Source organism: Aotus nancymaae, unplaced genomic scaffold, assembly GCF_030222135.1.
Source record: "Aotus nancymaae isolate 86718 unplaced genomic scaffold, 86718_ANA_hifiasm-v0.15.2.pri h1tg000014l, whole genome shotgun sequence".
NCBI classification, from domain to species: Eukaryota; Metazoa; Chordata; class Mammalia; order Primates; family Aotidae; genus Aotus; species Aotus nancymaae.
Window position 1 is genome coordinate 85,755,589 of NW_026988425.1, and position 13,168 is coordinate 85,768,756.

A 13,168-nucleotide genomic window follows, 5' to 3' on the forward strand; every position below is an offset into this window, starting at 1 on the left:
AATCGCCCCCCTCCCGCAACAATACGAGGACTTACTACTGTTTTATTAATGATTATTGAAGCATTGTTTGTAGTTTGCAACAGTCAGGTGATTTTTTTAAAAAAAGAAGAAGAAGGAAAAATTGGATTGATTGGAAAGTTTATTTTAAAAATCATCTTTGAGATAAATAGGAACCCTTGACTCCGATCGAATTTGTGGCAATAGCTGCAAATTCCAGGAGTGTGCTTTGTCGTCATTAAACCTCTTAAACCAAGATACACTTTGGATCAAAATATAGGGAGATCCTACCTGTTTCTAAAAAGGATATAAAATGAGCAGAATCTAGACTTGGATTGTGCTTATATGTAAGAGAAGAAAACAATCCAAATCCAGCACATTTCACGAATCATTCAAATGGTGGGGGTTTCATCCCCATTAAAAATTTTTCCAAACATTTTCAATGACACTCTCTTCACGCTCATAAAATCTAATTTTAAAAACTTTTCAAAAGAAATCAAAATAATTTCCTTCTAATTCTCCTTTTACCCATCGCTAGGCGTTCTCCCCCTAGTCATCCCTTCCCCCTCTGGGGTGTGTGCGTGCGTGTGTGTGTGTGTGTGTGTGTGACCATAGACGACCCATACTAATCAGGTCTCAGAGTAAATAGCAGCGCAGGGCGATCTCAATGTAAATTGCGCTTGTCAGAAACACACCCCCCTCCCTCACTTTCTCTCCTCCTCCCCACACCATCCCAGTCTGTAGGTAGCTAAGAGGGAGGGGGAAAAAAAAAGAAAGAAAGCAAAAGAGGAGGGGGGGAGGGGCTCTCCAACCAATGGCGTGCGGGAGGCTTGGCTAACCTTAGCCTCCCATTTTCTCTCCCCCCGATTCAGGGCTCTGACCAGTCAGTCGCCTTTGATTATCAGTTGCCAGCAGCCCTTCTCTTGGCTCCTTGACACGAGCTCCATATAAGGCAGCGATCTCCATAGAAACGTGTCAGTTTCAATAGTAGTGTCAAAGTTCACTATATACAGACATTCGCGCAGATCCCCCTTTCGGAAACATTGCTCTGCGAGTCCTCCCGTTTAAACGCATTCAATTTTTGGGTCTCTCCTCTCTCTCTCTCTCTCTCTCTCTCTCTCTCTCTCTCTCTCTCTCTCTCTCTCTCTCTCCTCTCTCCTCTCTTTCTCCCCCCTCTCTCCCTCCTCTCTTCTCTCTCTCTCTCCTGTCTTCTCTGAACCTCTCTTCTCTCTCTCCTTCCTCTTTTCTTACATATTCTACTAGTTGTTTTCCCCTTCTTCTCCTTCTTTCTTTCCTTTTTCTCCCTCCTCCTTGTGTCTTTTACTCCATTCCTACAGAAGAGAGAGGGCTAAACTTAAAGAAAAAAAAAGGAGGAGGAGGAGGAGGAGGAGGCACCCCCTTCGTATTCTTCTTATCGTTATTTTATACATATATGATTTTTTTTGGAGGGAGGGTGTTGGTTCCCGGCTGAAGAGCACTTATTTAAAATACTAAAAAAAGAACATTTTTGGGCGATCTCCAGGGTTTTTTTAACTAGCTCTGTGTGTTATAGCAGAAGAAGCAGAAGAAGGAGCAAGAAAGAGGAAAAGAAGAGGATTATTTATTCGACCTACTTTGGATGTCTCTCTCGCTTTTCCTTTTTCCTTTTTTTTTTGGCAATTATTTTCTTCCGATTTTTATTTTTTCTATTTCGCTGTGAATTCGTCGCCGGCGTGAATTATCCCGTATTTTTCTCCCCCTTCCGTCACCTCCCGAAAGAAGAAGGCAGCGAGAGCCCGGCGCCACCGGCACAACAAAAAGAGCAAAGTGTGTGATCTTCCTCGCCGGCTGCCTCCCGCTCTCCAGCGCTGCCTTCCTGAATGGCTGGCTGCGTCCGGCCCTGGACCTGGCCCCCCGACACCCGCGCGCCCTGATAGCCGCCGGCAGCCTCGCCCAGCGCCCTGCTTGGCTCACCGCGCTCCCCACACTCCCGAGCCCGGCGAGGGCTCCCGCCGGGACAGCGGCGGCGGCGCGGGCGGCCCCGGCCTCCGCTCGCGCTCCGGCTGCGGCCCCGACTCCTGCTCGGACTCCGGCCCGGGCCCCGGCTCCTCCAGCGGCGCTCGCCGCAGCAGCTCCGGCGGCAGCTCCAGCGGCGCCTGCAGCCGCGACCTCCTCCTCCTCTGCCACCGCCGCCGCCTCCGCCCTCGCCGGCTTCCTCTATGTCGGCTCAGCCCGCGCGCTGCGCGTAGCCCGAGCGGCCGGCGGGCGGGCGGGCGCCCGGCGCGGGTGAGCGAGTGTGTGTGCGAGTGTGTGTGTGCGCGGGGGTGCGGGCGAGGCGGAGGGCGAGTGTGTGCGCGCGCCGTGGCCCATGCCCGCCGCCCCCGGCGCTGCGCCCCGCGCCGCTCCCGGCTGCCGCCTGTGCCATTTCTGATTTTGCAACTTGGGGAAGAAGAAAAAAGCGAGAGAAGGGAGCTTGCTCGCCGGGGGGTGGGGAGGGGGGGAAGGAGAGCGCGGCCCCCCCAGGAACGGAGCGCGGGGGGAGCGGGCGAGGGGAGCAGGGGTGTTGGGGGGGGAGCCTGAGAGCCTGGGGGGGCTGCAAAAAGAGAGAAAGAAAACAGCAGGAACCACAACAAAACGCCAGCAGGGCGGGCGGGCGCGCAGCAGCAGCGGGGCGGCCGAGGCAGTAGCGGCGGCAGCGGCGGCGGCGGCGGAGGCAGCGGCCGGTGCCCGGTTCGGGCTCGGCTCCTGCGACCCCGGGGCGCCCGGCGGGCCCCCCGCCCCCTCCCCCTCCCCCCTTCCCCTTCCCCTTCCCCTCCCAGCGCGCCCGCGCGCCCCGCGGCCCTCGGCGAGCAGCTCGGCTCCCCCCAGCGCTCCCCGGGCCCAAAGATATGGCAATGGTAGTTAGCAGCTGGCGAGATCCGCAGGACGACGTGGCCGGGGGCAACCCCGGCGGCCCCAACCCCGCAGCGCAGGCGGCCCGCGGCGGCGGCGGCGGCGCCGGCGAGCAGCAGCAGCAGGCGGGCTCGGGCGCGCCGCACACGCCGCAGACCCCGGGCCAGCCCGGAGCGCCCGCCACCCCCGGCACGGCGGGGGACAAGGGCCAGGGCCCGCCCGGTTCGGGCCAGAGCCAGCAGCACATCGAGTGCGTGGTGTGCGGGGACAAGTCGAGCGGCAAGCACTACGGCCAATTCACCTGCGAGGGCTGCAAAAGTTTCTTCAAGAGGAGCGTCCGCAGGAACTTAACTTACACATGCCGTGCCAACAGGAACTGTCCCATCGACCAGCACCACCGCAACCAGTGCCAATACTGCCGCCTCAAGAAGTGCCTCAAAGTGGGCATGAGGCGGGAAGGTGAATATTTCTTCTCTGCTTCTTTCCCCGCGCTTCGCTCGCCTCCCTGGCTCTTTCTTTCTTTCTCGCCCGGGTGGTTGCTGTGTGGGGCTGGGGCTCCTGTGGTCCCGGCCCGTCCCAGCTTCCCTTCTCCCCGCTGCCTTCCTCCCCCGGCGTCTCCCCCCCTCCCCAGCTCGCTGCCGCTGCCTCCCCCTCCCGGCCTGCGCTCCTCTCCCCGGCTCCCCCACCCCGCCCGCTGCCTGCTCAGGATTGTGTCCCTGGGATCGTGAGCTGTGGCTTAAAATCCCCTTCTTCCCTCTGTCTTGGATGTGCTCGATGTGTGTCTCTTTCCCGCGTGTGCGTGAGGCTGCTTGGGGCTGTGCTGGCATGAACTTGGGGAGGGGTGCTTATTTCCTCCAGAAAACTCTGTTTCTGTGTTTTTTCATTCCACTTTTCCCTCCACCTCTTCATACCCTTTATTTAAAATGGGGGAGGGCTGGGGGCTGGAGTACCCTGAACCATAGATTCATTGCTGCCATCATCCTTTTGGAAGCTTAGCTTGGAAAAAGAGGAGTGAGATTTATTGCACTTGTAGGTCTAATTAGGGGGGAAGGGGGGCTTCTGGCCCGTTCACTGGTTCCCTCTCTTCTTCACGGAGCTGGGGCCGCCTCCTCCAGAGCTGTGGCCTTGTTTTCACCCCTCTACTTTGAAAGGAAAGTTTGTGACTGAACCGTGCTTTCATAGTTGTGTCATTTTTTTTAAAGCATGATACTCGTTTTATTTCTTCATCAAACTCCACCCTCTCCTTAAATACTGCATACAAATTACAATTTACAACGGCATTTACCGATCCTTCTGATTTGGCCATAATGCATAGACTGCAGCTGGCATGAGCTTCCACATCATTTAATCCCTGTGTTGTATGGGTTTGTTTTTTTTAAAAAAATACAACTTTTGATGTTGTATTTAGATCTGCTTCATGTTCATGTGGCAAGAGATGCAGTACTTTTCTTATAAATATATTTAGCCGTTTACAGTTAAAGTTTATCTCTTGACAATCATTAAAGATGTCTTATAGTCAAATTAGAGAACCAGTCAATTTTGCAGAATGCAGATTACTCTTTCTTGTAATTGACTTTAAAATTATATTTTATATGCCAGAAGAAAAGATATTGAATTCCTTCAGATCTCAAGGAGCAGGCAAATATGACTACTTCATTTCTAGCTCCAGGGAGATTTTGTAGGCATCTGGAAAAAAAAAAAAAAAAAAAAAAACTTTAAATTGTACTCTCACTTAATTGAAAAATAACTGCCAAGTTCAAAACTATAATTAGAAAAAAGTATTCTAGCCATTATGTTTCAAGAGCTTAAATTGCACTGGAACTTGTATTAAAATTAGAATCAAAGCAAACTTAAGAAAATAGGGCAAAACCTGAAATAAGACAGCTACATGTACATGAACATAGCTGTATTAATTTGTTGGGGGGAGAGTTCAGTAGCCCTAACTTTTCCTAAAGTTGTCTTTGTTTACATGGCAATTTAAAACGCTGGCACTGTTGAAGTAAAACATACACATTAAAAAAAAAAACTTTGGTCAGCTTTAAGAACTCAAAGCATGCTTACGTTTTGCATTCAGATGGTTAATGAATCCAGTGTTTTTGCAGTTGAAAGCTCGTGCATTCACTGGGCAAAAGCTGGCTGCAGGTTGCAGTGGCATCGCATAGGACAGACATTAATTATATTTCCCACTTTTTTCAATAATGTTTGGCTACTGTAAGTTCAACTTTTTTTCTTGAAAATTTTCAATTTTCTGTTGCTTTTAATAGTGAGAACTTTGTATGAGGCGACGGGGAGGAGGGGAGAAGGGAGGGGTGCAGGATACTTGTTCTCTACTCAAAAGTTGTAAGTGGTTAGTAGGATATTCAACTTGTGTCTATTTTAAGAATTATTCTATAGCATTTTAAGAGAATATGGAAACATTTTATCAGCAAAACGCTGCTTACTTGCAAATGAGGAGGCCGCTAGGCATTTGCCTAGAACCACAACCTTCCTCCGGTTTCGCCTTTTTTTTTAATCCCTGATTTTTTTTTTTTTTTTTTTTCATTCTGAAGGGGTGACTGAGGTTTCATTTATCTTTGTGTTCCTCCTTAGTGGCTTAGGGGTTGGGTGGCACTTCCTTGGCCTTGCCAGGGTGGGGACCCTGGAGTCAGGCCTAGTTCCGGCGGGGCTGAGGTGGCCAGGGGCTCAGGCCGTGGCTGGACACATCGAGCTGCGGAGCTAGAGGGCCTCACCCCAGATCTCCTCGCGGTGTGGACTGTGAGAGCGAGCCAGAGAAGATGCGCGGGGCGCGTGTGGCTGCGGGAAGAGCTTCTGCATTGTGTTGGGTACGCTGCGGCGCGGCAATGTTTGCAAGCCCCCTGGATGCACATTGCCTCTTTTCTCTCTTTCTTTTTGTCAGCGGTTCAGCGAGGAAGAATGCCTCCAACCCAGCCCAATCCAGGCCAGTACGCACTCACCAACGGGGACCCCCTCAACGGCCACTGCTACCTGTCCGGCTACATCTCGCTGCTGCTGCGCGCCGAGCCCTACCCCACGTCGCGCTACGGCAGCCAGTGCATGCAGCCCAACAACATTATGGGCATCGAGAACATCTGCGAGCTGGCCGCGCGCCTGCTCTTCAGCGCCGTCGAGTGGGCCCGCAACATCCCCTTCTTCCCGGATCTGCAGATCACCGACCAGGTGTCCCTTCTACGCCTCACCTGGAGCGAGCTGTTCGTGCTCAACGCGGCCCAGTGCTCTATGCCGCTGCACGTGGCGCCGCTGCTGGCCGCCGCCGGCCTGCACGCCTCGCCCATGTCCGCCGACCGCGTCGTGGCCTTCATGGACCACATCCGCATCTTCCAGGAGCAGGTGGAAAAGCTCAAGGCGCTGCACGTCGACTCGGCCGAGTACAGCTGCCTCAAAGCCATCGTGCTGTTCACGTCAGGTGAGGCTGCGGTCGCGGGGAGGGCAGGCCGCGCTGCCGGCGAGCGCAGGCCCCGCGCCGCCCGGGCCTGGCCTTGGGAGCCTCCCGCGCGGCGGGTGTGGGGCGGGCCGGGCCCTCGCCAGACACTGAGCCTGGCCCGGGTCTGCGACCCCTCGCTCGGGGACCGGCCGGCCGCGCAGCTGCCATCTTGGGAGCTCGGCGGTGCGGGAGCGGAGGCGGCGCGGGTGTGGCCGGCGGGCGGCCGGGCCTAGTCGCCCGGACCCTTGCGTAGGACCGCGGCTGCCGCGGGTGTGTGTCTGAGGCGGGCGGTGGGGGGGGGGGCAGTGCTGTGGATCTGTCTGGCTGCGCAAGTGAGCGGGTGTGCGGGTGTGTGTGTGTGTATGTGTGGTTTGTGTTATGTGTGAGCCAGAGCTCAGCGTTTCTGGGGGAGGCGAGGGAAGGAAGAGAACGTGGGAATGTGGCTTCTTACCCTGTGTGGCACGCTCCTTGGATGAGTTTCCCGACATAGGGAGACACAGAGAAAGGTGGAAAGAGAAGAATACGCACAAATAAATCATAAATAATCCCGCTTTATTGCTGCCTGATTTTCCCTTATCGGAAACCATTCATGTTTGCAGTTGCTGAGGTTATTGAGGGTCGTAAAAAAAGGATTCGATCTAAACAAGAAAGATAAAAAACAAAAGCAATACTGTAGAACCCGCAAGCATAGGAGGATTCCCCGCCTAGAGATGAATTCCAAAGCTATGCAAAACACATAAACATTGGAAATTTAACAGAGTGCCTTAAAAAATATCAAATTCTGTGTAGGCAGTGGTAACATGCATGTTAACAATTTCTCTTATGATAGATGGTTCAAATTAACTTTCAGGAAAGTGCATTAATGTTTCCTTTGAAGGGCTCTGGTCTGAGCCTCCGAGAACATTGCCCGCTTTTTATTATTGTAACCTGCAAGAGGGAAATATATAAACACCCAGGACAGCAGGTAATGGGGGGAAATAGAAACAAAGCCAGAGAGAAGGCTACTTAGACTGGATCTTGGGCCCTACCCACTGTGAGTAGGGTTAGCTGCAGTTTTACCACCATTATTGGCACTATTGTTTTTAATTCCTCCATTCAGAAAACAAATAAACCATCCTAATAAAACTATCCTAGAGCCAGGCTTTCCAATGGCCAAATTAAAACCATTCTTGAGCAGAGATGGCAAAATCCCTTTCCTAAGGCCTTGTTGAACAGTAAGCAATGGTATAATCTATCAATATTTCTTGGCTTTCATGCGTGAAGAATCGTATTTACATTGTATTAAAATGACTCTTAAATTTGCACAATATTGTAATGTAGCAAATGTAGTATTAATATCGATCTGAACAGCAGATAATTTATTTAGACAAGAGCATCTCATTTGTATGCAGGGTGGCCAGAGCCATGGACTTGGACTGCCCCCCTTTTACTTTCAGTGCAAATGCAGGTCTGCTAGTGAGAGAGGGAGTTATTCTTTCCAAGAGGATAAAGTGCAAACCTTAAAACAAATGGAAGATTTATGGAATAGCCTCCTTGGTGTTTGAATGCATTTTATCTTAATAAGTCTTCTTGATGGAAACGTGTTTTTCAAAAGTGACAAAGAGCCTGGGAAGCAGCAACCAGGCTGCTTCAGCTCTGGCAGGCCTGGGGCCTGGCTGGCTCTCTACTACCAGGCTCTTTAGCCAAATTCATCAGGAAGCAAGCCAGTGTCAGGGAAGCTGGGGTTTCAAAATCTCATCCAGCGAGGTGTCTTGAAGCAGAAATGTGACTTGGAACTGGACAGAGGTCTTCTCAGGAAAGGTCTCCCCTCTCTTTTCCTTACTCCCCCTAAGGTTCTTTGAATCCCCCTTGACTTTGTTAATCTCATGCCCTTTCCCAGAGAGAGGTGAGGACTGTGCAGGCTGCAGGGAAACATTGTGGAATTATTCATGCTTTTCTTTTAACTTTCCGTCCTAAAACATTCCTGTGAAAAGTGTTCCTTTAAAAAGTTTTCCAAAGAAGTTTCTTGAAGCAAGTCTTCAAGGTGCAAGGAGTACCTAGAAATGAACAATAACAGTATTTTGCTGGAAAATTACAAGCAGAATATCTGAAAATGGAAATAGAGCTGTCAGTAGTAATTCACCCCCACCCCCCATGCAACACATTTCCACTTTTGACTAAACTTGTTTTGATTGCTAGCCAGAAGGGAATTCATGGGAAGCCTTCTCAAAGTCATCCAACTTTTAAGCAAACTTTGAATGATGGAAAAGACAGTTTTAGACATATTGTCCAATGTGGTTTGCTCTGGCTAAGTATTTGAAGCTGGCACGGGGGTCCCCCGTGGTGGTTTTCACATTTGGCCTCCGGATGGTATGTTTAATCCTTAATATGCTGGACTCCATCCAAGGACTAGGTCGTGACCTGAACTTACTTTTTTAAAAAATTCATTAATTCATACACCTAAATATTCCTTCAAATAAATGAGACTTTCTCTGAAAGGAGCCATCTAGTTAACATAAATACAATAAATCCATTTTCAGCACAATAATAACTTTGATTTCTAGTTATAGCAGCTGATTACATCTATATTTCCTGAACACTAAACTCTTCTGAATGCACAACATGAAATACATTCTCTGCACTACAAAGGCTAAGCCAGGAGGGCCTGAGCAGTAATGGTTATTTATTTACATAATTTCTTTTCCATATACTGTAGAAGAAATATTGAGAGTTCCCACATTGACAGTACCATATACAAAGTGTGACATGGATTTTGCACATTCTGCCTCATTTTCTTAACTGAGGTATAACTCATGGAGCATAAATATGTACTGTATTACACTCCCTGGTCACCTAGCTTTGTCACCACAACCCCCCAGTTGATCTGGGAACTCAAACCTTCTGTCCACATTTGGGGGAATCCTGTTGCAAAGGGGTGAGCGAATATCCAGACTGGGAAGATAGGCCAGAACCAGGGTTCCTGCCGAAGGGAAGCCACAGAGCTGGCTGGCTGGTCCCTGGCAGGCAGGCCCAGCTACATACATTTGTCTCCAAAGGAGGGAAGAAATGGAAGCAGTCAGCACAGGGCCCAAGCAGGCTTTTCCTGGGCTTGTCTCTTTTGGAGCAGCCTGTTTGGGAGTCAGGAGGTGACCTTGTACTCTGGGGACCCTAATCGTAAATGTCAGATAGATATTTTACTGACCTGAGGGGATGCCAGATGGATCTTAAAAATAATAATAATAATCTGCTGGGGTACCAAGGAGTCCTTTTCACATTGCATTGTCTGGGGCTGAGAATGATCCATAGCATCCAGGCAGATAATGCATGTAAAGCAAGCTATATGTAAATATGGGTCTGCATCTGAGTGAGGGTCATTCATGGGGCCAGGTTAGCAAGCAGGGCGAAACTCAGGGTCCCCTCTCTAAGTAGAAAAGCCCCACAGAGCTCTTTCCACCCTGGCTCTGCTAGCCGTAAAGTCTCATTTAGCTTCCCAAATCAGACCAGTGTGGATATACCCAACTGGCTGGCTGGAGTAATTAGACATCTGAGAGGAACCTAGTCTGTATCTGAGGTCAAAGGGGACTTGCCTCAGAAATTCTTGAATTATCACTAGTTTTATTTGTATTTTTGCTCGAGGCCATAGCCTTGTAGATGAAGGTGTTAGAATGCTTTGTAAATCCCAGTTCTTGAAATATAAGGACAGAAAGCTCAGAAACTCAGCAGACACATGTTTCGCTTTGAATCATTTGTTGTGTCTTCTTAGGTTCACACTTGCCCATTCACAATTACACAATCTCATTTTGGGGGCATTGCCATGCATGCATTTTCTTCCCAGATCTATATATTAGCAAACTCTGCCTTTGATCTCTAGTCAACCTCCTGACTGGCTAAGGGCTCCTCTGTGATCTTCCTGTTTTTTTAAAATATTTATTATTAATACAAGAAACAAGTGGGTATTTGAACTAGGAGAGGACACCTTTACTCCATTACTCCATTCCTCTTATTCCATCTTCCCCGCCCTTTGCTTGCCTCTAGTTAGTTTATACAATATAATCTGCTGTCCTGAAATATTTTTAGAGGACCAAGATGGGCCTTGGTTGACAGGAGATAAGCAAACAGATTTTGTGATGCTGTCATTGTGTGAGGGTGTCTTTTTCTCTCTTGGTCCTACCACCAAAAGCTTATCTCCCTCAAGTCCCCCTCAACTCCCCACCCCCCACGATCCCCCCACCCCCCAGTTCTGAAGCAGCAGCAGCTGCTGCTTGTAGCCTAGCTTTGTCTGATCACTGAAGATGTCTCCTTTCTGCAGCCTGGAGTAACTGAGTCATATTCTTTCTGATTACTATACAGCTTACAGAGATGTGACCAATTTTCAATTACTTGATCCAAGGTATAGATAGAAGTGTACACCTTCACCGAGGATTTGCTGCAGAGCCCTTGCTTGCATAGATAGTGGATCTCAAATCCTATATTGCTAAAGCATGGGCTTCATCTGATTCCAGGCATTGCCAGCCCATGATTCCTTACCCCCTCCCATGTGTTTGTTCACTACACAATCTAGGTTCTCCTTGAGAATTCTGGTTGGGGTCATTTGGGTTTGACAGGACTCCAGGAATCCTTTAAGAACTGCCTTCACACTGCATATTTTTAAGGGGTACTGAACACCCCCAAATCAGAGGCAAAAGGAACAAAATTCCCCCCTTTAATGAGCACTGCCAGCAAGATACTCCCCTGCAGGCGGAGGACAGGTTGTTATGCACAGCAAACATGGTTCCAGCATTGCACGTTATTTAATCCAAAGGTGAAAGAGGAAAAACAAAGGGACTAGAGAGGTTGCTGTCTCTGCGTGTGTGTGCCTCTCTCTCCAGCTCCCCTAGGCTTGGTGGGGGTTTGATTTATTTTTATTTGTATTGTATTGAGGGCTGGGGAGAAGGGAATGAAGAAGGGGATGGAGAGGTATGGGAGGGTGAATTTTCCTTTTTTCGTTTACTTCTTTTTTATTTTTTCTTTTCTCCTTAAAAAAAAAAAAATTAAAGGCTTGTTTGTGCTTTTGCTACTTATCAGCCTAACCGTGTGCTCCCTTTCCCTGTCTCTCCCTCCTGTGGCTGCTCGGGCAGACGCCTGTGGCCTGTCGGATGCGGCCCACATCGAGAGCCTGCAGGAGAAGTCGCAATGCGCACTGGAGGAGTACGTGAGGAGCCAGTACCCCAACCAGCCCAGCCGCTTCGGCAAACTGCTGCTGCGACTGCCCTCGCTGCGCACTGTGTCCTCCTCTGTCATCGAGCAGCTCTTCTTCGTCCGTTTGGTAGGTAAAACCCCCATCGAAACTCTCATCCGCGATATGTTACTGTCTGGGAGCAGCTTCAACTGGCCTTACATGTCCATCCAGTGCTCCTAGACCTTGGGCACTTCCCACTTGCCCCCCGTCCCCCTAGAGACTCAGAGGACCCACCTGGGCCAAGGACTCCAAAGCTTCGGGACACCGGGAGGTGCGGAGGCCCAGGCAGGCCAGGCGGGAGGGAGGAGGGCCAAGACAGGAGCAGCCCACCCAGCAGAAATGCAACCCGAGCTGCAAAGCATGGGAAAAAGAGACTCTTTTAGAATCAGACCTGTGAGCACCTTGGGGAGGAAAAAAAAAAAAAGTAAAAAAAAAAAAAAAAAAAAAAAGAACTTGTGTCTGTCTGGTGAAAAAAAGAAAAAAATTTTGGAAGAGAGGACTATGAGAATTTTAATAAAACAGAAGGAAACTAATGGACCTTCCAGGATTTATTGTGGACGGATGTGGATATATTCTGTACAGAAAACAACACATACGGAAGTGGACTGAATCCTATGTAGAAACACACCCACACTGAACATTGTTATTCATTTTGTAAAATACTAGTCTTTATTTTCATTTTTGTAAAATTTAAACATCGTATGCGCATAAAGAAAAAGGAAACAAGAATTAGGGGAAAATAACATTTTCCAAATAATTATAAAAAATTGTCCTGTGTCTATGTATCTATATCTGTTTTGTATTTTTTTCTGGTTCCAAACCAGATTTCCTGTGATTCTATACTAATAATTTTTGATATAACCCTTTGCTTATAATGAGTGCGATATATGTTGTCAAGGCTGTTCTTCAAGAATTAAAATTGAAGTGAAAATTTAAACAAAAATAAAAGAATTTAGCAAAACCCTTGTGTCTGGTTGCTTGATAGATGTTATCCGTGCAAGAGAACTCCTTGCTTAATTTCCACCTCAACTACTATTAGAATTGGGGGTTTTGGTGTGTGGAAGGGGAGACTTTTAAAGTCTACTACCAAGTTGGTTAGATTCATTTCCTAAAACCAAGCTGCTACCTTGATTTTGTAAATGTGGAGGGCCAGGCTCTACCTGGGCTGGGGTCGGCGGGGAGGGCAGGGCGCCTTGGTCGTTGACTTCAATTATTGAGACCTTGCGGGCTGCAGGCGGCCAGTGCTCAGCTGGGCCAGGGACTGGGGCAGGCAGGGTCGTGTGCGGGGTGAGCAGCACCGGGAGCGCAGCCTGCTTTAGTGTCTGGTGGCGGCAACGGGGCTTTACTGCAGGTGGGAACTTGGTGAGCTGGAGAAACTACAGAGGGGCATGGAGAGCGGGAGGTAGGGGTTACGGGAGCCGGCCGTTCAGACGCCACTGAGTCCTCCCTCCGCTGGTAGATCTCGCCTCTCTCCAGCTCTGCGAGACCGTTGGGGCCTCAGCGCTTGAGTCCTGGCTTTGCTCCCGCTTATGGTCCGCTGAAGAGTCGGCTGTGGTTTGCCCTTCACTCCAGACCCTGCGACATGGGTTCCCAGAAGGGTCCTGGAACGCGGATGGGTGAAGGGAACCCCTCCCTGCCCCGCTCTTGGCATTTTGGGACGT

At 49.6% G+C, this 13,168-nt stretch overlaps 1 protein-coding gene across 2 annotated transcripts; it reads left to right on the forward strand.

Moving 5' to 3' along the window:
* The first annotated feature begins 942 nt into the window (after positions 1-942).
* NR2F1 (nuclear receptor subfamily 2 group F member 1) lies at positions 943-12,468 on the forward strand. Of its 2 annotated transcripts, none has more exons than XM_064376127.1 (3): positions 943-3,327; positions 5,765-6,292; positions 11,407-12,468. In XM_064376127.1, the coding sequence occupies exons 1-3, from the start codon at positions 2,865-2,867 to the stop codon at positions 11,685-11,687; spliced, it is 1,272 nt and encodes a 423-aa protein (XP_064232197.1). In that variant the 5' UTR covers positions 943-2,864; the 3' UTR covers positions 11,688-12,468. The 2 variants fall into 2 exon arrangements, with proteins under 2 accessions (XP_064232197.1, XP_021521063.1); XM_021665388.2 differs by lacking the exon at positions 943-3,327 and adding an exon at positions 4,935-5,079.
* The last annotated feature ends 700 nt before the right edge of the window (positions 12,469-13,168 follow it).

What these genes read in the sequence shown, in the direction of transcription:
- NR2F1 (XM_064376127.1), top strand. Translation starts at nt 2,865, where the DNA reads ATGGCAATGGTAGTTAGCAGCTGGCGAGATCCGCAGGACGACGTGGCC. An exon ending in AGTGGGCATGAGGCGGGAAG is followed by an intron (nt 3,328 to 5,764) that starts GTGAATATTTCT and finishes TCTTTTTGTCAG; the next exon opens with CGGTTCAGCGAGGAAGAATG. An exon ending in CATCGTGCTGTTCACGTCAG is followed by an intron (nt 6,293 to 11,406) that starts GTGAGGCTGCGG and finishes CTGCTCGGGCAG; the next exon opens with ACGCCTGTGGCCTGTCGGAT.